The sequence below is a fragment of the Vidua macroura genome, chromosome 5 (assembly GCF_024509145.1).
Source record: "Vidua macroura isolate BioBank_ID:100142 chromosome 5, ASM2450914v1, whole genome shotgun sequence".
Lineage (NCBI taxonomy): Eukaryota > Metazoa > Chordata > Aves > Passeriformes > Viduidae > Vidua > Vidua macroura.
The window spans coordinates 52,313,869-52,337,369 of record NC_071575.1 but is presented as its reverse complement, the minus strand read 5'-3'; the positions used below and the strand labels follow the sequence as shown (position 1 = coordinate 52,337,369).

At 39.4% G+C, this 23,501-nt stretch overlaps 1 protein-coding gene across 2 annotated transcripts; it reads right to left on the bottom strand.

Moving 5' to 3' along the window:
• Window positions 1-376: 376 nt before the first annotated feature.
• On the bottom strand, window positions 377-22,448 carry LOC128807381 (ADP-ribosylation factor-like protein 8B). Of its 2 annotated transcripts, none has more exons than XM_053977749.1 (7): window positions 22,112-22,448; window positions 17,343-17,423; window positions 8,782-8,855; window positions 8,290-8,383; window positions 5,796-5,863; window positions 2,450-2,520; window positions 377-1,111 (listed from the first exon to the last, which is right to left on the bottom strand). In XM_053977749.1, exons 1-7 carry the CDS (start codon window positions 22,298-22,300, stop codon window positions 1,062-1,064), a joined length of 627 nt encoding a protein of 208 aa, XP_053833724.1. In that variant the 5' UTR covers window positions 22,301-22,448; the 3' UTR covers window positions 377-1,061. The 2 variants fall into 2 exon arrangements, with proteins under 2 accessions (XP_053833724.1, XP_053833725.1); XM_053977750.1 differs by lacking the exon at window positions 22,112-22,448 and adding an exon at window positions 21,796-21,948.
• Between the last annotated feature and the right edge of the window lie 1,053 nt (window positions 22,449-23,501).

The window sequence follows — 23,501 nt, the reverse complement described above, 5'->3', positions numbered from 1 at the left end:
AAATTGCCATCAGAGAGCTTTTTAAGTGAAGCACTTGGAAGAAGGTACCTGTAAGATGTTAGCAAAGCATCAAAATTTAAAAAGTTGCTTCTTTAATCTGTTTCCAAAGGACTAATCCTACTTCAGATCCCAGCTATTTTATGTTGTATACTTGAAAATTCTAAAGGTTCAGGAATGCACAGAGTAGTCCACAAACACCATTTCATTTACAGTAACAATGCTTAGGAAATCCATGAATTTGGGGGTTAATAACATCAGAAAAGATGCACATGATCTCACCTGCTCTCTATTTCACGCTCTGCTTAAGAAAGAAAAATACCCACTACAATTCCAGGCTCTTTCCTTTCCCAATAAAGAAGGACAAGATTGTCTAGAATATTTTATTTTTAAATTGTCTAGAATATTTTATTTTTCAATTCCAAAAGAATATTCATATGAATAATTCACATTAGGGACTGGAAAAACTAACTACAGATACATAACTTCGTAAATAACTTTTCTCCAGAGTATGTGAAAGTGTTCTGAATATCAGCATTTTGTTCAAATAAAAAGCTCTTAATTATAGTTTTAATTGATTAATTGATTTAATTGATTGAATGTACTTAACTACATGTGTTCAGAGGGAAGACAATCTGTGTGAATAATTATATGCTACATTCAAAAAAAACAGTCATTTGTTTCCACTGCACAATTTATTCAGTTTCAAATTAGAAAAAAGTACTATGTATTTGACAATTTGCATGCATAAACTCAAAACATTTCAGCTCAAAAAATTATTGATTTCTTCCAGTCTTGTGTTAAGGCGTTCAGGAATTTCACCTAGGCAGACAAATATCAGGATTCGAAAAAAAAAAAAAAAAAAAAAAAAAAAAAACCAAACAAAAAAAAAACCACAAAAGGATCAAAACAGACAGAGACATTACAAGTCAGATTTACTTCTGTTAACAAATATGACCACAGTGAGTCCTGGTAATAGACAGTTGCATTCCTTATCTTTTCAGTGTGTATAGCTGATAGGAGTCAAAGTGATTGGGGAAGAGTTATCTTCAGCAAAAGTTTCTTCAACAGTTTCTTGATTTGGAGTGCTGAATAAGCCATTGTAATGTTATGTCTGCCAGGATAGATAAAACAAAATGAAAACTCAACAGCCTGTTTGCAGACTGTAGAAGCACAACAGAACACCAGCAAGTTAATACAAATACAAAAACCCCAACCAAACAAAACCCAGAAACCACAGGTTCTTATTCACACATAATTAAAGTTCATTAACGTCAACCTCCAGGTGCCACTTTCCTAGCTATGTTTGTATGTCTATAAATCATGTGCATTTTGTATTTTTGAAGTATAATGACTGACATCAAGTTCTCTAAGCCATAGACAAGGAACTGTTGAAAAAGCAAAGATTTAAGATGACCATAAAACAAACTGTAAAATCCAGACTAGAATGAAATGCTGAGTGAGAACAAAGGCAAATACACAAACAGAAGGAATGAGAAGGGCAAAAATCTGACAACACATTAAGAAGCTATTTAGGTAGGTTGTAGGAGTCCAAGGTCTCTGAAAGATATGCAACATTGGACTAAAATTTGATAGCTCAAATTGGCACCCCTCCTGATGCAATCCAATGCACTGAGCCGAAAACTGCAGCAGTTCACAAACTGATTCATGAGCAGTTTAGATTTTTTTGCCTCAAGGCAGTAACATCTGTCAGGAAGGCAGGAAGGATATCAGGGGGCAGCAGCAGCTCTAGCCCTCAAATTGAAATTTGTTGCCATATTTGTCTTAAGTTCAAGACAGCACTCCATGAATATCCTTGCAGACCAGCTTAGGCTTTGAGACTGCAGAAAAAAGCAACCCACTGCACTTATATCAAAGCTATTAACTATATAATTATCTTCCACAGTCTCTCAGGACACAGTAACTGGCAGCCTTACACCTACACCTCCTGATGAGACCAGTTAGCTAGGCTGCAGATCACACTGAAAAACCAGTATCATCTCATTCAACTGCACTGACATCAGTCAAAAGCACAGAGGAAGAAGACAGCTGCCAGTCTTCTCTTTAAAAGACTAGTAGTTTCATTTCTTTAATAATCTAGCATAAGAGTCTTTCTTTATAAATGGTACTTTCCAGCCCTTTAGTCTCCCTAGCTTCTCGCCCAACCTCTTTTCTCAAGGTCTTCCTCAAAATATGGCACATGGTGCTCCAACAATGCCCACAGTCCCTGTCAAATTAACTTCCCATGGAACTAAATATTTCTACAAGTTTCTTTTTTAATTACACATAACTGTGTGTTGAAACAAATACAGTGGCATACAATATTTGCAAAGTATCTTTCAATGTAAATTGAGATCTATTGAGATCTTCAATAATATAGTGGAGGTAGATGTTCAAACCTGATGTGATCTGAAGTACAAACCACACACTGATGACACTAGAAGAAGCTTACCTATGTTATCCTTCTCTTTACAGGAAATAGAATAGCAACAGATTTCTCTGTCTTGAATAGCTGAAAGGTTTCTACAGAAACAAAACCAATAAGTACTGTTATAACCCTATAAACACTGAGAACAGAAATTTCCATTAAATTATATGTTTTCTGCTTTTTACTCAGTGGGTTCAATTCTATTCCCAGATGTTAAATTCTTAAAATATGCCACTGCACACAGAAAATCACACATTTCTTAAACTATAAGGATTAAAAGGTTATAAAGTAATTTCACAAAAATTTGAATTTCTCATTAGGTCAATATAATAGTGAGAAATAAAATCACAGAAATCCATAAGCTAAAAATAACGTCTTGTGGTAGCAACCAAGTATTACTCATGTCTTATCATTCACCTTTTACTCTTTTCACTTAGAATTCTGAGTTTTTTTCTCCAGTAAATCATAGTAAAATATCAGTGCTCAAATGATCACACCATTTATCTTCAGGATGTTTACTATATCATACTTAATATATCACATCTGACTCCTACTGAAAGGATGCCTCTACATTTAGGAAGAAATTGATTCTTAATCCACTTCTTTCTGGGAATTCTCCAGCCCCCTTCAGAGCTTCTGAACATTTTTTCCCCCATTTATTTATCCTCACACAAGTGACACAGACATGCACAAAATTTTTTCCTGAAGCAGGTGGGAAGTGAAGGACTGAGAAGTCTGAAGACCATATAAGAGTAGTAAAGAAGAGAACTAAATATGGACCTCCCTGGACTTCAGGAGAGCAGACCTGGCCTCTTCAGGGATCTGCTTGGAAAAGTCCCATGTAGTTAGGCCCTGTAGCAAAGAAGGGCTGCAGAAAATCAGTTAATATTCAAAATTTTTGTCCAAATTTAAGAATAACATATCCTAACTAGCCTGGAAAAAAGCCAAAAGACATTAAGTGGATGAACAGTAAGCCCTTGGCAAAACCCAATAATTAAAAGGAAGCATACAGGTTGAAGCAGAGACAGGTAACCTGGGAGGAATAAAGAAACATTGTCCAAGAATGCAGAGACACCAGTAGATCAGCCAAAGCCCAGGTGAAGTTGGATCTCATGAGGGATGTCAAAGAAAACCAGGAAGTGACAAATAGAAGACAGGAGAAAATGTGCACCCATTGCTCAATGAGACAGGGGACCTAGTTACACAGGACATCAAAATGCTGCCTTTGCTAGCAAGATTAGCTTTCAGAAACACCAGGCCCCAGAGAGATCACGAGTAAGAGCAAAGAAGTTGTATCCTTGATGGATCTGATCAGGGAATAAAAAAACAAACTTGACATGGAGAAGTCCATCAGCCCTGGTGGGATGCACCTACAAGTGATAAAGGAACTAGCTGATGTCATTGTGAGGCCACTTTGAGCAACCATGTCAACTGGGAGAGGTGCCTAAGAGTAGAGGAAGGCAAAAGTCATTCTTCAGAAAAAGGAGGACCCTGGGAAGTACATGACAGTCAGCCCCACCTTGATTCCTGTGAACGTGATGATGCAACTAATCCTATCAGCAACTAATCCGTGTCAGGCATGTGACAGACAAGAAGGTGACCAGGAGCAGTCAGCACGGATTCACACAAGGGAAATAATGTTTGACCAACTCAATAACCTTCTACAATGAAATCTACAGTTTGGTAGATGATGGGAGAGAAACAGATATTGTGCACCTTGACTTGATTAAGGCATTGACAATGCCTTCCATTATATCCCCACAGACAAGCTGAGGAAGTATGGGTTGGATGCACAGGTGGCGAGGTGGACTGAAGACTGGCTGAACACTGGGTGATCAGTGGCACAAAGGCAAGCTGAACCCAGTGACCACCAGTGTACACCAGAACCAATACTGGTCCAATCCTGTTCTACATCTTCATTTGTTGCAAATGATGGGGAAAAGCACAAATTTGCTGATGACAGAAAACTGAGAGGAGTGGCTGATACACCAGAGGGTCATACTGCCACCCAGAGGGACCACCACAAGCTGGAGAAAAGAGCTGGCAGGGAACCTCATGCAGTTCAACAAAGGAAAGTGCAAAGTCCTGCACCTGGGGAGAAACAACCCCAGGCACCAGGAGATGTCAGATGCCAACTGTCTGGAAAAACAGCTTTGCAGGAAAGGACCTGCAAGTCTTGGCGGGTCACCAGGTTGAACACAATCACGAAGTGTGGTAAAAATGCTAATGGTATTCTGGGGTGCACTAGGAGTGCTGCCAGCAGGCTGAAGGAGGTGATCTTTCCCTTTTACTCAGCACCAGTAAGGCTGTACCTGACCAGCTGTGGACCATCAGTACAAGAGGGATATAAATCTATGGAATAGGGCCCAATAAAGGACAACTAAAATAATGAACAACTCCCATACTGAGAAAGGCTGAAGAGTAGGGACTGTTTAGCCTAGAGAAGAAAAGGCTTAGGGAACTTCTTATTAATGTGTACAAAAATCTGAAGAGAGCCTGTAAAGAAGATGGAGCCCAATGATGGGAAAAGAGGCAATGGCCATGAATTGAAACACAGGAAGTTCTCTGAATACACAGAAACACTTTTTACCTCTGAGAGTGACCAAGCACTGGCAAAGGCTGCCCAGAGAGGTTGCAAAGTCTCCATCCTTGGAGATGTTCAAAAGCTGATTGGACATGGTCCAGAGCAATCAGCTCCAAGGGGCAAAAGTCTCTGCTTGAGCAGGTAGATGACCTCAAGGTTCCTTCCAACCTCAGCCATTCTGTGAGCCCCACTTCAGTAGCCCCGTCTTTGGACCACCCTTACTATAGCAAAACTTCACTTCACTTTCTACTAATTAAAATTATGTGACTTGTGAATCCCATTTTACAAAATTAGTGCTATACTGGTCATTTTTAAAAAATTGTATATTTTTTTATAATTACATTTACTATGCATCAATTTGTTAGTTTCAGTAATCCCTAAGTTATGCTTTGGATATATGGCAAAAATTTGCTTAAATTTACCAACAATTTGCTTAAATTTACCAACACTAGATTGATATGGTTTGTTCTAATGCCATTCAAGCATTAAACTGACACTGCATTGTACTGCAAGAAGTCAAAATGACCCTTTCACTATCCATAGCAGTTCTATCCTCATTGATGGGAAAACAGGATTATCTGAAATAACTTCACACAACCAACAATCATGAGAGATTCAAATCTACTGCAGTCAGTTATCACTACATCAGGCAGAGCTTGAAGTGGAATATCTGAGAATGCAAAATAACATCTTTTATAGCCAGCTATTGCCACAGACTACCAATAATTTTGACTTACATATCAAACTTCACAGTGTCTCAGCTTTTTACAAAAGCCAGCTACTTACAATTTCTCAATTAACTGCTTCTCATCCAGTGCACCTGGGAGGTCTCGTTTATTTCCAAGAACTAACACCTGAAAGAAATAATTCATATGCCTATTAAATCCAGGAGCAACAAAAGTTTATTCTTGTCTGTAACTTTTTGTTAGCATTATTCTGGATCTTGCAGCTATTTAGAAAGTAACAGAGGACATATTCAAAATGACCAATGACTGTGGGAACATCATGGAAATCCTGCTTCTAGTCAGGACCAGATGCTGGATGTATACCCTCTGAAAACTGGATCAAATTATTTCTGGGTATGTTAGTATTAGAAGTCTCCTCTAGAAGTGAATCTCTCCATTCTGGATGGCATTACAGGATGGTGCCAGATTAAATGCAAAGAAATGTGGAAGAGAGCATGCATCAGGTGCACTCAAGCCACCGAAGGATATTCAATTCAGAGGACCCCTGATGTTAATCAAAAGTAGGACCCCAGCAGCAGAGGCTGGTCCTAAAGACCCAGACAAAATTCTCTCTACATTTTTTTGCTCCCTTGCTTCTTAACATTGATGCACTGAACAGCTCAGCCTCTGAACCAAGTATCACCTAAGCACCAGCCACCTCTCTCTCCAATTTGAGCATCCATGGTAGAAATCTGAAAGGCAGCCATTAGGAATTTAGTCCAAGAAATGCAGAACATTTACTGAATAGATGCTGGAACTTCAGACTTCCTATTTAAGGCTTCAAGTATAAATGAAGGTCAATGGGTTGAGCACATTCTAAGATAAAGTAAGCAATGGAAGGTTTTTCTAGTTATGATTGCATTATTGTTTTCCAGATGTGCTACAATTCTAAGTCAAGACTGTCCCATTATATCCCATGAATCTGGAACATATTAAACTCATTACTTGCAGTAATTTAGAGTCCAGATTAATAAAGTTGCTCTAAAATCTATAGTGCCAAATCCTGAGCACAATAAATTGAAGGAAGTTCAATACTAATTACTACATATGAAATAAAAGTAAGTAAAAAATATGTCACTGCACCTTGGAAATTACTGTGTGGGTTAGCCTGGGCATTTGGAATCTGATATTATAACATATAAGAGGCAAGGAACTTAATTAAATACTACTGAAGATATGAGAGACCAATCATTTCAGTAAGGAAAAGTGAGAAGCAAAAAAGCATGTGAAGAGAGTGCAAAGGACAGGCAATGTCACTCCCCATGAACAGCATAACTGTCAACTTCTGTAGGATTTGTTCAATAGATAATTAACATATAAAATCACAACAAAAATAGCAAACCTTATAAAAAAGATGGTGAATCACTTGAAAAACTCTCCTTTGAGAATAGTGGGAGGAAAGGAGGGAGAGAAAGAGGAAGACGACTGCATACTGGAGGTACCATTTTTACACAGACCAAGTCCCAGGTATCCATGGGGTGTAGATGCCATTCCCATAACCGATGACATGTGTACAAGCACTTCCTTTCCCACAGTTTGCCATAGTGGCAATGTCCAGACGCCTAGCATGTCCAGATGTTGACTAAACCTTCAGCTCCATTAGGCCTGGAATTATCTCCTGTCTACTGTGGCAGCTGTGCTTATCTCAAGTTCTTGATGTGGTGGCTTATCTTATGGGAAGTTCCTTCTATGGCTTTGACGGTGTTTTGACACACTTCAATTGTGTTCTTTAAGTCCTTACATTGTCCACTCACCCTCAGGTAACTTCAATTACTTGCAGAGGCCAAGTGTCCAAATTACTGCTTACAAAAAAGGGGCCAAGGAAGAGCCATCAAGTTGTGAGTAACTTCTTCCTCATTTGTATTTAGGACTGTTTTCTTTCTTATAGTCAAGATATGAACTCTTGTTTGGTGGCATCAATAGAAAGACCAATGACAACCTGATGGATTCCTAAATTGGCAGATTACATTTAAATAAACAACATTAGTCTCCACCTTCATATTCCTCGTTATAATTTCAGCTGAATACACCATCCTTTGACACTTCCAACTGGAGAACAGATGCATATTTGCATTTTTTCCACACAATTTAGTTTGAAATACTAAGTCAAGAAAAAGTCAGGACAAATAAAAAAAGTTTCTACACAATCTCTGGAGGCAGAGAACATTACTTGATGTTACTGTCTGCCAACCTGCAGAAATACTGATCTCACATGCCATAAGATAACTGCCAGAAACATGCCTGGGTCACTGGCTGAAATCCAGTCAACAAGGGACTGACTGGAAGTAATTACTATCTGATAATGCCACATGTGAAAACACAGATTTTCAAAATCTATTCTGACCTATAGACAAGAAAATGTACAAACACAAAGCAGTGCTCCTAAGTTGCTGACTACTATGAAAAAAAACCACAGTAATTTTTCTAAGAGTGCTGAATGTATCAAGGCTGCATCATATATAACCTAGTATTTTTAAGAGACCAGAGAAACCAACTCAGGAGGATTTAGGCCACACTATCAACATTCAGGTAAGAATAATAATGAAAATACTTACCGGAATTCCATGCAATTGTGGCTTATCTATCAAACTGTGAAGCTCATTCTTTGAAGCTTCTACTTTTTCTAGGTCTGCTGCATCCACCATGTAACTGCAACAAAGAATAATCATTTATGGTATTGACCATTAGCTGCAGAAATTTGCATTAAAACATCTGAAATGTGACAAACATGTTGATATTGACAAGAGCATTAGAAAAATCCGAAGTTGTAGAAGCCCTGCATTTATTGATAAAGGAAGATAACAGATTTAGGCTGTTAAATACAGCCCATGGGGAAAAAATGGCCTGGAATATGCAATTACTTACATGTCTGAGTTGCTGCATGTGCAAAACACACTACTTTTATTGTATTGGGTCTTCTTATGTGATGGAGGTGGACAGAAGAAAAAAAATTTATTTTCTTTATGTATAATATAATATAATACCTAATTTTATAGTAATAAATATTACAAAGTACATTTTCTATGGACATACAAAAGAAAACTTACACAACTGCATTGACTCCTCTGCAATAACGCTCCCACATGCTTCGAAACCTTGGCTGTCCTCCAATATCCCACACCTGAAAAGGTAAGAATACTACAACCTCTTAATGTTAAAATACTTTTTAACTACATAGCCCTAACCCAACAGAATAAATTAACTCTTACATGCAGCACGCAGGTTGTACTGCCAATTCCAAAATTTTATTCAAAGGTCTTCTTGGCCCCTTCTAGCTAATGGACAGGGACATGCACATTCACAGAGTATGTCAGGCCTGTTACACTAAAAGCTCCAAATGTTCTTTTGGAGAATGTTACCCTTTCCCACTCACTGAAAGAAAAGTCTTACTCAGATACTGAAGTGAATTATTGCAAATGCACAGTCTCAAAACAAAAAAGAGTATCATCATTGTATGAAACAGTTATGCAGGTTAATATTTAATGTGGCTAGGGAGACCTGAGTTAAGAAGGTATCAGATTTTCAACCAGATAAAGACAGATAGTAAATAAACAAAGAGTTGGTCAGAGAGCAGACTGAATCCACATAAGGGATGATACTACCCACTCCAAGGAACTCCAATACCTCCACAGTTCTCCCACTAGTTCAACAAATGTGCTTTAAAAGACACATGGATAAATTAATCAGAACCAGAAAGGAAACAGTAGTATAGGTAGGCCTGAAGTGATCAAAGCAATGTTTCTTGAAGAAATAAAGCTCAAATCCTATAAATACTTACACATGCTATTAGTGAGCAGCAACCCCATGGAATTCCTAAATTTGTTAGAACATCAACACGTTATTTTTCTATACAGGAGTTCTGTAGTCTGCTTTACTTCCAAAAAAATTTGGTATATTTGGTATATTGTATCTTGTAAACAGTATCTTGTTTCCAAACTGTTTCTCAGATCAAAGTACCAGGTAACATCTATACATCATGCAGGTCAGGGCTGCATGACAATGTATCTGTTACAGCTACATCCAAAGACAGTTGTGTTACAAGTGACACACAGATTAAGACAGTGATGAACACTGACAAATAAAAGTAACGGAATTGTCCTCTGCCAAGGACAAAGAGAAGTAATTTTTTCTTATTTTAAGCAGATTTAGCTATCAAAACAATATATACTGTATACCAGATCTAGGAGGCATATGTATAACAGAAGAAACTAAATTTGGATGTAATATATACAGAAATAATTTTTTTTAAGACTTGTCCTCACATTTACACTATAAATCCAAATTAAGCCTTCTGTGGCAACAAAGCTTTGCACAAAAGAGCAAGACTTCACAGACCCATGGGATAAGGCCTTTTTCAATTAATATCCATTATTTTTTTAATTTCACGGCCTGTAAATCATTTTTACATATCAATTTTATATAATTTTCAATATCTTATATTCATATATTAGAAAGAAGTATTTCCCAATTCACCATTAAAATCATTCCCTGATTGATATCTTAACACTCCTTCCAACATAAAACTATTGTATCACCTAAATGTAGAGTACCTTTTGATCCCCTGAATAAGATCAAAAATTTTACACATGAAAGAGCTTCTGACCATGAAGTGGGTATCAGTTAATGTCTGTACTGACATTTGAAGCACTGTATCAAAGGTCTTAGTAAAATAAACTTTTATAATTTAAAAGAAGTATTCAGCATTATGGTTAAGTGACAAAACTTACACCAACACTAATTACTCCAATAACTCATCAAGACCTTGAAACTATCCAAAGCCATCTGGTGCACATCTGTGTGTCTTGAAAAAGAAACTAAATTATTTTCTTGGTAGACCAGAGGGAAAAAAAAAAAAAAAGGAAATATGATAGGGCAGGCTAGTAGTCAGATTAGATTTTTGGAATGATGATAGCAATGAAAATCTAAAAGATGATGTAGCCTGGACTAATCACAAAATAAATAATACAAGATAAAAAATACTGCGTTTGTCCTTCCTTGTGATATACTGTATCTTGCGGTATTAAATTGCACTGCAGAACAAGATTACTCTCATTAGGAGAAAAAGTCACCTTGAAACAATGGAAAGATAAGTCATTTCCAGTCAGTTTCCCTAATCAAGCTTACAGCTATTCATTAAAGTACAACACAAAGGACACAATATAGACTAGGTGTTTTTAACAGTGCTTTAGAACCAAGTTTATATCAATATAGTAATAATTATATGAAATATTAAAAAAAAATAAATGCATGAAATGCAAAAAAATCCTCACCTCTTTCCCTCTGAAATCAAAATGGTTTTAATAGTAACTTTCTAATACTCTTTATTATATTGAATAGCCAATGAAAGAGTTAACTACTTAATTCAAAACACAAATTGCTGCAACAAACCATTTTCACAGAACACAACTGAACAGACAGAACTGTGAGAATACAAGAGGTACCCATGAAGGAAAGGGTGTTAAAGAAGTTTTCTTGCATGAGCCTTGCATGTTTTGTATATCAACTATTTTTGCATCACAGTATTTCATACACACGTAAAAAGTATGTTATGGGTATGAATGGGGATAGGCAGGAGACTAAACCTTTACCACTGAACATATAGCTAGCTATAAAAAGAAGTTTACTTTGTCTGGCTGTTTTTAAAAAGAGGCTGGTCTTCAAATTTCTCCCATAGCTTTTACTGGCCTTTCAGGAATAAAAGTTTCATAATATTTAAAAGGTAATTTTATCCCAATTGATAAAATTGTGATGTTAAGAATCAGGAAAAGATTACAGAATGACCAAACTGAGAGAAAGTTTCTTTGATACCCAGTACCACTGTCTCACAGGAGATTAAAATCTCAAGGATTTGATGTTCAGGCTCAATCTCAAAGGCACACATCTTGTTAGTACTGCCCTTTAATCTGTTTTATTCATTCCTATCTACTTCTATAGTGTAGTAATTCTTATTGTGCTTGCAGGTCTACACTGTCATTAATTAGTGCAATGTTTTAATCTGTAAACTAGATCACCATGTACTTACTTGAGATATATCAAATTCTTCTAAAAGTGGAAACTTTGGATTAATCTTTTTCCAATTTTTTTCATGAGGGCCTAAGGCTCCATCTTAAGACCACAGCTATTAACTGTGTTTAAGGAGCAGGTCCTTTTCTTTTGCACAGAGCTCTATCATGAGAGTTGAGCAAAAATGCACATTAATAGGTTCAAAGAATTTTTTAAAGTTTTCAGTTACAGGAAGGTTCATTAACACTCTAGCTGTGTTTCTTCAAATTAGTTCATATTGTGGGAAGGCTTGATGGTTCATGAGAAAGTTGCAGGAAAAGCGTTTTCTAGATGTCATGTTACATGGCTTTTTTCAGACATGCTGAAGATTTCTTGTGGACAGAGATTACAATGACAAATTTCTATCTTGATGTCAGTGTGTGGGCTCAATACCTACAATCTCACAGTAGTCAGCAAAGTCTAGACAGCCTTTCAGCTGATCAGATATAACATCTTGTTTAGGATGATAGAATTATGCTCTAGACTTGACAGTACTGACTACAGCTCCTCTGACTATTATTACAAGAGCTTAAGCCTCACTGCAGACATAGCTGTTTACATGTAGATATCTTAACCTGCAAGATGAATCCAACACTACAAATATTTGAACTCAACAAAGAGTTGAGGAATTTGTTAAGCAGAGAGGAATATTTGGACAGAATAAGGCAGCACCAGTAACATCCACCATCACAGTATACACAGAAGCCTAAGATGTGACCAATGAGTTTGCACATACATAGCAGTCATTGCACCCATAGCCAACTCAGTGTGTAATATGGGGCAACTGAAAAACATGGAACAACTTCAAACATCTAAAATTTATGAATTTAATCCAGGTGACCAAAATTTCTCTTTGTCTACTGAAGTGCTCAGATGGCACCAACAGCAGAAAATTGTTCTGTTTGTTTCAACCACCTTGCCTACCCACCCTGCATTCTTGCAAAGTACCCACTGCTCCCCAGCAAGTTCAGACAACTGGCTCAGGCTGTTACTTACCAGCTGGCTAAGCTCACAAGGCACAAATCCTGAACAATCAGCTATTCTAGACTGAAATCTTCAACCAAAAATAACCATCTTTTTTACCGAATAAACAGAAGAATAAAAAACCTAATAACCTTAAACTTTTTAATAAATTTCCCTGTATATCCAAATCTACACAGCCTAACCTACCAGCCATGTAACTTATTATGGAAGTTAGAATAACTTGCTACTTTAGAATACTTACTACTTATTATCCTATATATTGGAAATGCCTTCATAGCTGCTCTTAGAGTAAAAAAAAGTGTGCAATGTGGTTACACATGATTTTATGCAGGCAGTATTTCCCGGAACAGTATGTTCTTTGAAATCAGTCTTGGCCCTTTAAAGAACTCTGCTCTCCCTCCTCACTCGTGATAAAGTCCAACTTTTAAACATAGCATTTAGGCATTTTAATCACATCAGATAAAAGAAAAAAGCTATATGTGCATTTCAATGTTCACAATTTAATCATAATACTTTCACCGAAGAACTGGAAATAGGATTGCAACAGAAAAGTTCACAAAGTATCTTCAACTCTTGACAACAAGCACAGAGGCATTTTAATGGGAGGGAGTATTTCTAAGTGACCAGAGGCTATTTGCCATTTTATCAGAGACACAAAATACAGTGCTGGAAGGATCAACAGGTGGATTTTAAACAGGACACAAAACCAAAGTCCTCGTACTTCCTTAACTTCCTAAGGGTCCTACCAATCCATTTCTCTAGCCTGTCAAGGTCCTTCTGAACGGCAGCAGAACCCTCTGCTGCAACAGCCACTCTTCCCAGTTTTGTACTACCAGCAAACTTGTTGAAGTTGCATCCTGTCCCACCACCCAGGTCACTAATGAACACACCAAACACACTGATCTCTGGGATTTAGGACTAGTAACTGGGCTTCCTGCTGTGGATCACAGCCCTTCTGAACCACCAGTACAGCTATTCCTTACAGACAACTATCATTAAACACTGGGACATTCAGCAAAAATTCTTTTTTTACAGAAATAACCACTTTGACTTGAAATCAGGCCAGACACAGCACAGCTTCTCCAGAGTGATCCAAGTCATACAGAATAGCCAGTATGTGCTGAAACACTGCTGGAGCTACACTCAAGAGTACACACACAGGCTTGTATTACTGCATGATATTTGTAATGACAATTTGACAGGTAAGATAACCTCAATAGTAGGAGGAAGCATTACAAAGCTGAAGGATTCTGCTTCTATAAGGATGTGTAGAGACCTGAAAACACCACTGTCCAGAGCAGGAGTGCTGCAACAATGGAAGCTGGCAGAGGAATGCACAGAGCTGGTATCCTCCTGCCTCCATGCCACATCAGAGCAAAGTGTAAGCAGCAAGAAGCTCAGCTTTGCTCTCCTGCAGCCAGGCTGTGCAGGGTGTGGTGGAGGGACACCGGCATCTAGCGGTGACAGCTGGGGTGACCACAGGCCACTCTGCCAGCTCCAGTCCCCCGAGCACCTGCTCTCCACTCCCTGTGGACCACTATGGCTGGGAAGTGCAGAATCTATGCTATTTTAATAAAAACAAATGCAAGAGCAAGGGAGATGAATCTGTGGCATTATCTGTGTGTACACGTCTGTGGTGCTCTATTTCCTTTCAAATGGCACTGTTCTAAGACCATCGCTGCAAGAACCAAAGGTTGCTTAGCTGGAGATTCCCAGTCACTTTAAATAGCAGTTCACAATTCAAGTCTTCTGAGGTTCTTGAAACTTGGCTTGTTAAAAGTAAATTTTATTAACTGCAGTCTAGCTTGTTGAACAGTAAATCTGACCTAAGCAAAAGGACAGCTAATACTAAGCAAATCCAAAAAATGGAAAACCCGTCAAAATCAAATCACTCACCAAACAGTAAAACGTGTTTGGAATTAAAATCTCAAAGCAATTCAGTAATTTATTTTTGTCAGGGGAAAAAAAAAAGATCAGTTTTGTAATGAACATCAGTTTTGTAATGAACTTCAATAGAATCATTCTAGCAGATCCCTACATTGTAGTACATAAAATACTTTGATGCTAGAAATCATCCTGCACTTCAATACCTCATCCACAACCTCAAAATGTAAAGCTCCCTGCTTAGATTTCAAACACCGTGTGGTAAAATCCTTCCTTTATTGACTTCTCTTCTTGGAAATAACAGGTGACAGGTTATTAAACATATTGATAAGTCAAAATTTGACAGTTCATGGTTAAAGCTGACAGCCTTACATTTCTAAACAGGTTTAGCTTCAATTCAAGAACATCTGAAACTGGCATCTTCCTACGAAATGTTTCGGCTTGAGTAAATAATCAGTGCTTTTCTTTTAGTGTGGTTTGGATAAATATGCATATACACACACATGCCAATGACCATACATTTATACATTAAGATTAGAGATTAAAAATGAGAATAAATCTACCAGCCTTTGGAAATGACTGCCAAAATCAGAAGAAAGGAAAGAAGACCATGGGTGTCAGTTCTTTCTGCCTTCTGGAATTGTATGGAATCTGCAGATGGAACTGAAGTAAAGGATCCAGGCAGTGACACTGCACTAACATAGTACTTCCCACTTAGTGGCCTACCTCAAAATAGAGCAAAAAACAGATAAAGGATTAGTATCACCTAATTGCTTTTTTTTAAAAACAAGTAAGTTTGCAACTTACTTGTCCAAAACTGATCAATCTTACTACTTCTAGAATGCCAATTTTTCACTTGATGACTTTTTGACCCAGATGACTTTTCAACCTCAACTTTATAGTAAGTTTAATTGATTCTGTTTTATAGTGTCCCCTGAAACCTTCGAAAAAGGTCAGACACAATGTCAGGTCTTTGCTTAGCATAAACATCATTCCTGTCATGTTTAAAGAACTTAACGGGTTTAGTACAATAACATTTTATCCATTAATTTTAGTAGCTGACAATTGAATATAATAGTATTTCTATGATAATGGTTACCTATTTTGTTGGGATAAAAAGGCCAAAGAAAGAAAATTTTACTGTGGGTTCTTGTTACTTGGCTGCAAATAGTTCATAAAAGGATTCTAGCAAGAGACACCTCATCATTCTTGAGTCATCAACTTATCAAAAGATTATGTCATTTTCCTCAAAGTAAAAAAATTCTGGAAACCTTATCTAGCAATAACCTGCAAGATTTTAACCTAGATGCAGGAATAGTGACATACAAGTAGTTTATCCTGACTCTTAAGAAAATAAGCATCTATGCCTAAGAGTCATATTCCCCTACACCCTTTCCTTGCACTGAATGCTGTTGTAGCAGAGAGACTGTGAGAATGAGTCAAGATTTCTTCCTATGCAGGCTGGCTTCCAAATTAAGTATGGTTTTTGAAACTAATAAACATATAAATTATGTTAGCGTTATCTCCTTATTCTTAAAAATTCCATTATTGCAACTATATATAAAATTACTTTTGAGATCAAAGAGTAAAACAAGGTACAGTTCCACAGAAACATATCCACACCCACACTGCACAACTTAACCTTGCAACATCATTTGCTCAGACAACCCTGGTATAAACTATTATTCAGTTCCTTCTTTAATTATCCTGTCTCAAAAAATACTTTATCTTGACTACTGCTTACTAGTAAAAGGTTTTTGTCTAGTTTAATGAACCATCAACAACTTTTCTGTTTTCTTCTACATCTGACAATTCTGCAGCAGCATCAGTACACCCCTCCAACCACGCCTGTGTTTTCTCTCTATCAATCATGGCCTCATTGCTTCTGTGCAAAATACAAAAAACAATGGAAATTCCTATTCCTGTGGATTATTTATCAGCTATGGTTGAATGTAGTAACTTTTTTATTGACTGTGGCACCTCTGGAATTTGATCAGTGGTTTAGGAGTCATACCAAACCAGACAAAGAGTAACTATAGAACTGAGGGAGAAAAGAACACACAAATTATGGAAAAGGAGGGAAAAGTCAAGGTAAAGACAAAAATCTAGATTCTCTTGATCTAATTTTATCTGGAAGTTGTGAATTTCATTGAGACTAATCAAACAGGCTCCCTTCATAATCGAACAACAGACAGTGCCCTAATGCTACCAGAGTGATTTATCCCTATTTTGAAGCGTATGTGTCTCTATTAGCTGTAAGAGATGGTTCTCTGATTTAAGCTAGATGTTCTATTTCAGCATAGCTAACGTGTGAGCTAAACCACACTCTCCACTGAGATACCTAAGTCAGGAGTTAAGTCGCTCCAGATTTCACTCACAGTTGGGGGGGGGGAACGAGAAGAGAGAAGATAGATACACCCCCATGAGTCAATTCAGCTACCTTAGTATCTCCACATTTTATGACCTTCCTAAATCAAAAGTGCAACAAAGCTTGTGCCTGGCACGAAATAAAATGAAATCAAACAGATTAATGTAACAGAGAAATATATTACTATTGCTTTAAAAAAAGTTAGTCTGGAGCTAGAAAAACAGATAAGGGACCCTATAATCTTAAAAGAAATTCCCTGTCTTCCATATTTCCAGCTGAAATTACTCTATTATTTATTCACTTTGTATTAATTCAAACATGTACACCTACCTTTATGGTAACATTTCCTTTTGTTATTTTTCTCATATTGAAGCCTACTGTAGGAATCATATCTTCTGTGAACTGCCCCGACTAGAATATAAAACCAAAATTATATTGATTATAAAACAGTTGATACATACAAGAAAGGTTTTCATTTGCAATCTAAAAAACTTTATTTTACAATACTGTAAAATATCACATTAATTTTCAGCAAGAGCACTGGCCAGCACTTCAATTACTGCATTGTCACATCACGGAAGACTGTTCATTTCAGTCCCTTTAAATGATCTTTTATTCTCTTCAGCAACAAAGATCACCCCAGAAACCACGAGACTTCAGATAATTCTTTATCTGATCCTTTGGCAGCACAGCCAAATTATAGAATTGTAGGATGATTTGAGTTGAAAGAAACCTTCAAAGGTGACCTAGTCCTACCCCCCCATGACAAAAATATTATAAAACTGGCTACACTATGATTTTTCCTGTAGTTTCTCACTACTGTTACCAGTAGTTTAACTCCAAATATAAAAACAGTGAAAGACTACCCATGCAGAAAATACTGTGTTCAGACTTGTTCCTTCTGCGCAGGGGACAGCAGAGGAATCCTGCTTCAGAGCTATGAGAATGCCATTAAGACAGAAAAGTACAAGGTACTAACTTAGTGTACCTTAAACCCCAAACATAAACCCCCAGCACAAAAATACTGCCTCCTCCCCCAGTTCAGAGAAATATTTTCACAACAGAGACTTCTCATCAAACCAATGGGAATCTTACAGACTTCAACACACTACAGAAGACACCTTTTGAGGATAAAGACAGAACTGAGATCTGAGTAGGTAACTCATCACTCATTCTTCCTTTTGAAAATGCATAATTAACAAGCTGTTGTGTCTCCCGGACACAATACAGTAAGATAGGCAGTTCGTTACTTATGTCCACACAGAGGCCCAGATGCTCTCTGCAACAGACACAGCAATCCTGGTTTTCCAATCATCCAGCAAGGAAAGCAGCACCTTCTGGGCCTGCCACCACCGTTCTGCATCTATCTGCCCATATTTACCTATCACCTCTTGTGCCCTGGGTTGTTGATTTTTTCTTTTTGGAAGAAAATTTGGGTATATATGGACAAGGCAGGATGCAGTCATGTTCCATCAGTTCCCTCTCACCTGAGAAGTGGAGGATCAGAGCTTGAGGGTGCACTGGAACAACAATGTGTATCGCGGTCTACCCCTCCAGGGCTACTCCTGGGCTCTGTACAATTTCTGAAACTTTTTTCTGTTTGTGGTGGAGTGAGAATACACTCTGCCTCCAGTTTGCATTTACAATTAAAGGTTAACCATTTTTAATCTGGGGCTTTAAAAGCTGTATAACTTTTGAAAGTTACACGATTGTCTCACAAGGACTTGGAATTAGATCCCTCAGGAAAGAAACAACTTCCATCAATTCTTTTTTCAACCTTACTTATGTGAATCTTCTTGCTAAATTCTGTACTATATATTGTCACCATCTTTTGTTTCTTTTTTTCCCTCTTCTTCCCTGCTTCACTAACTTGTCAATAGCAGAACGAAAAACAGAGTGAAAACAAAAGCCCCCACAGTTTTATACAGACACACATACCCAGCACTGACAGAAGTTTTTAACTGGATGTAGTAAGACAAAGCCAACCAGTAAATCCTCCTGTGTATCAGGTACTGGTCCACCCAGGAAAATGGTGGAGTCACCATCCCTGGAGGCATTCAAGAATGGACTGGATGTGGCACTTAGTGCTATGTCTTAGTTGACAGGGTGGTGTTCGGTCAAATGTTGGACTTAATGATGTTTGGGTTCTTTTCCAATCTTAATCATTCTATAATTATATGAATTTTTTAAAATAGGTAGTACCTATATTTGTGGAGGACTAATGTATAAACACATATTCCCCATATGAATACATAAACACTGAAAATGTAGCATCATTTCTCAAGGACAGGAATGCTGGGAAAACCAGACAGTTGACTCAGGAAGCCGGAGAAAATCAGAATTTTACTTCTGTCAGTAAATTATACATCACGTGTAATATGCTAAACTGGAAGATAAAAATAAATAAAGAAACCAAACCACCATAAGTCTTCTAATATTGGGGACAGAATGTAAAGAATTAGCATCCTCTTCATTGGTCTTCAGTCTCTTCCTCTAAAAATTCCCCATTCTGGTTGAATGGAATCAGATACAAAGAAAGTATTATGTCTATAGCTTTTTATTTTCCCACACAGTGAAGAAAAGAAAGGAATAGGTTCAATTGTTTGCTCACATTAGTCCAAGAGCTGTTTACTGTGTTGTAATGACCTGATCACCATAAAGTAAAAAGTCTATACTACTGTGCTTGGTAAGGAAGGTTTACATTACAAATTGCCTATTCTTGGGAATATTTAAGAAGTGCAAAAAATTTTATTCTCATATGTCAATAAAAACCAGATTACCTCCCAACACAAATGAAAAATAACTGGTGCTAAGAAGTTTGTAATGTCCTCTAAAAGTTTCAGAATATTGAATTAATAATGAACACTGTCATTACCCCATACCATATCAACAACCATGGACCAGATTCTACTCTATTATCAATGCACATCCACAGCACAAGGCAGTGACTTTATCCAAGGTTTCCATTGGTAATAAAGGACTAAATATGGCTCAAACTCTGAAGAGTTTGAGTCTCTGAAGAGCAGAGACTGTCTCAAAGGGTGTATATTCAGTCTTAGCACGATAGGATCTCTGAGTGCTCTTGCAAAGTGAAAAAAATTGTAATTTCCAATGTTTTTTCTCGATCTACTGCAGCTTATATTTTAAGTAGCCACTATTTTGCAACAGCTATTTTCATCGTCACACTCTAGCCACGTATTCACAAACATACAGAGAGTTCCCAAACTGTTTGCCCTTCACATATCAACGGCATTCAAGAGAAAACTATTATTGATATTCTAAAATGAATATTAGTTTATAGTTATTAAATATATAGTTATTACATACAATATTAGTTAGCCTTATCCTAATTTTTTTTCAAAATTCTCCAACCACTTTTCTTCAGGGATTACCATGGCATGTCATCTCCAGACTGGAAGATCCAAAATCTACAAAACCTGCAATATGTGACCCTCCCTAAGTCACAAAACATGAATGCCTTGTAGAACACTCTTAAGAAATAACATTTACAGGGAAAATCAGACCTGCAGTAACAGGAGTGCTCTGGTGTTGACGATAACATCCCAGAGACAAACAGCTACACCACCATTCCATTGGTGGTACAGTACAAGGGAGTGGACAAAGAGTTACACACACAAAGTCTGGCACCACACACTACTGAGGTCTCTGAGCCACTGTGCTCTTCTTTGCTCTGTTGATGAGAACAATCCAAAAAGCAGTGAAATCTGTCATGCCTTTTCCCCATTCCACAGCAAGGCCCTCCTTTGGGAAATTAACACTTCCAATGGGCGTAAGAAGCACCAAGGCCTATCTCAGCAAGATTACCCGAGTGCCTGACAAACCAACTAAAATACCAGCAACAAGTATATTCCGTTGATTGCTGATGTCACCCAAAACAGACTTTTTGGGCACCTTTTTCTCCCACTCTCTCTCCACTTCTTCATTCACACTAATGCATAATCTCTTCTTTTTCCCTTAATCCATAGTCATATACAAAAGCAAGTAACAAATATCATATACTCAGGTCTTCATTGCCTCAATCCCTCTGACTTTAACCCATACACCTCCCAGTACGGTTTTTAGCTTTTCACATTAAGGGCTGAAGAACATCTAGAAATTTTATTCTTCTAGCAGCTGAAGCTGCAATACAGCTCACAAGAGATACCACCTTGCAGAAAAGCTTCACTAAGCTTCATGATTAGTAGTAAGTAAATATAACATATATACATGTTTATTTCCATCCCCTGCAATACAGCTCACAAGAGATACCACCTTGCAGAAAAGCTTCACTAAGCTTCATGATTAGTAGTAAGTAAATATAACATATATACATGTTTATTTCCATCCCCTGATGGAAAGCAAATCTTTGGGATGGACCCAAATGCAGTTTGGAGGGCACAACAAAGAAAGATGAGAAATGTATTTCAGCATGGTGACAAAAGAGAAAATGTCATGGTAGGAGGTGTCAGCATTAGAGAGGCTGCAAGGCCATCACCAGAGGAGGAACGGAATGCTAGAACCAGATTTGAATGCTCGGGAAGAGCTATGGAGGATTTGTGGGAGGCATTAGTATTGCTGCAACTGCTGGGAGGAAAGAATTCAGTAACAGACAATTCAGCCTTGAGGGATGCACAGTGTATTATTCTGGGATACACTAACATGGAAAGCCAACCTGAACCACGGCAAGAGCCCACGCCCACGAATCTGCTCCAAGATGGGCACACTTAGCAGCCAGACCCAGAAGACATCTTCCTCCTCCCTCTGAAAACACCTTCATACACACCTTAGTCTCCCGCTGTGAAATTCTCGAGGTTGCAAACGATGCAAAAGCTGCCTCATGCTCTCTCCCACCTGGCCCCCCCCTCCTCATCCCTCCGCATCCCACCGCATCGCCGCAGGACCTCACAGCAGGCGGTGGCATCACCGCAGCAGCAAAGCCCGCACTTGTTGCCGGGGGAAAGGCCGCGGGGCGGCGGCCCCGGGCGGGCGGGCGGCCCCTCCAGCCCCGCCGGCCGGCCGCGCCCGCCGCACCCCCGCGGCCCTGCCCCGCCGGTGGGCTCCGCACCGCACCGCCCTGCCCCGGGCCGGGGGCCGCGTACCGCCAGCACGGTGAGCAGCGTGGTCTTGCCCGAGTACTGCAGCCCCACCAGCGTGAGCTCCATCTCCTCCTTCCAGAACAGCGAGCGCAGCCACTCCAGCAGCCTCGCCACCAGCGACAGCATCCCTCCCAGCGCCCCCGACCTGCGGCAGGCGCCCAGCCCCAGCGGCACCGCTTCGCTGCTGGGCATGGGAGCGCCGGAGGAGCCGAGCCGAGGCGAGGAGAGGCGGCGGCGGGGCTCGGGCCGGGCTGGCGGCGGCGGGGCTGTGCGGAGAGCCGAGCGCCAGGCAGGGCCTCACGTGACGGCGCCGCCGCCCTTCTCCCGCCTCCACCCGCTGCAGACAGGGGAGGGGGCCGGGCGGGCCGGGCCGGGCCGGGCTCGGATCGGCTCGGCTCGGCCGGGCCGGGCGGGGAGCGGCGGCAGCGGCCTGCGAGGGGCCGGCGCTGGCAGGGGGCGGGCGGCCCTGAGCGCCCAGCGAGGGGATGCGGCCGCAGGGCAGTAGCGGCAGGGCGGCTCCGGACAGGGCGGGGATCCTGTGCGGGAACAGCTGGTCCCTGGGGTGTGGAAGGATGGGACGGCCCGGCACAGTCCTGCTGCCATGGGCGCGCTTTACAGCATCCCACACCCAACAAAGGGGGGCCGAGGCCGTCATGGCAGCACTGCCTTACGAGAGTTGGTGGGCTAGGGCTGCTTGACAGCGTAGATTTTGTAGGTTCATCACATCTAGTGGTGGCAATTCTCACACCCCTAGCCTAGGACCTCCACTATTCCCAGGAAACTCTGCTTGAATTCTTCATTGCGTAGTGACGGGCTTCCAGATCCAGGACCTACCATGGTTTTATTTTGTTTCTCCCATGATGATTTTTGGAAAATTACCTGTAGAATGACTCCTTGCTTCAAGGGATGCTTGTGATGGTGCTTTTGTCTTGTGATCAATGATGAGGCACGCCATTTCACCAAGAATCTTCTGCCTGCACTGAATAAACGACATTCCGCATAGTCTTGCCATAGAGCATTAGGGAAAGGATTGTTTTACCCATACACACAGGGCTAGCCTTTCTGGATCCATCTGCCAGTCTCAGAGCTTGCAACTGAAATGTGATGCTCTGGAAAGGTTACAGTGCTGGTGGTATTGCTTGATGAAGGACATTCATAGAGGTATAAAGGCACATACACATTTACTGCAGATACATTTTCTATTGAAACATGGCACAATCATCAAAGCATTTTGAAATTTGGTTTTCTTGGTTTTTTTAGAGACATAATTCAGCAATCTAGAGGATGCAGTTTGTGACAAAACTTCACTGGTTATGTCAGTTGGACCACAAAATCATGAAGCTCTCAAGAGCAGTTGTCTGTGGGCTAGCTGCTGTAGAGGTGAAAAACTTCA

Coding starts and splice junctions, on each gene's coding strand:
- LOC128807381 (XM_053977749.1), bottom strand. CDS start 22,300: ATGCCCAGCAGCGAAGCGGTGCCGCTGGGGCTGGGCGCCTGCCGCAGG. Junction 17,424..22,111: donor CGCTGCTCACCGTGCTGGCG/GTACGCGGCCCC, acceptor TTTATATTCTAG/TCGGGGCAGTTCACAGAAGA. Junction 2,521..5,795: donor AAGCAGTTAATTGAGAAATT/GTAAGTAGCTGG, acceptor TTGTTTCTGTAG/AAACCTTTCAGCTATTCAAG.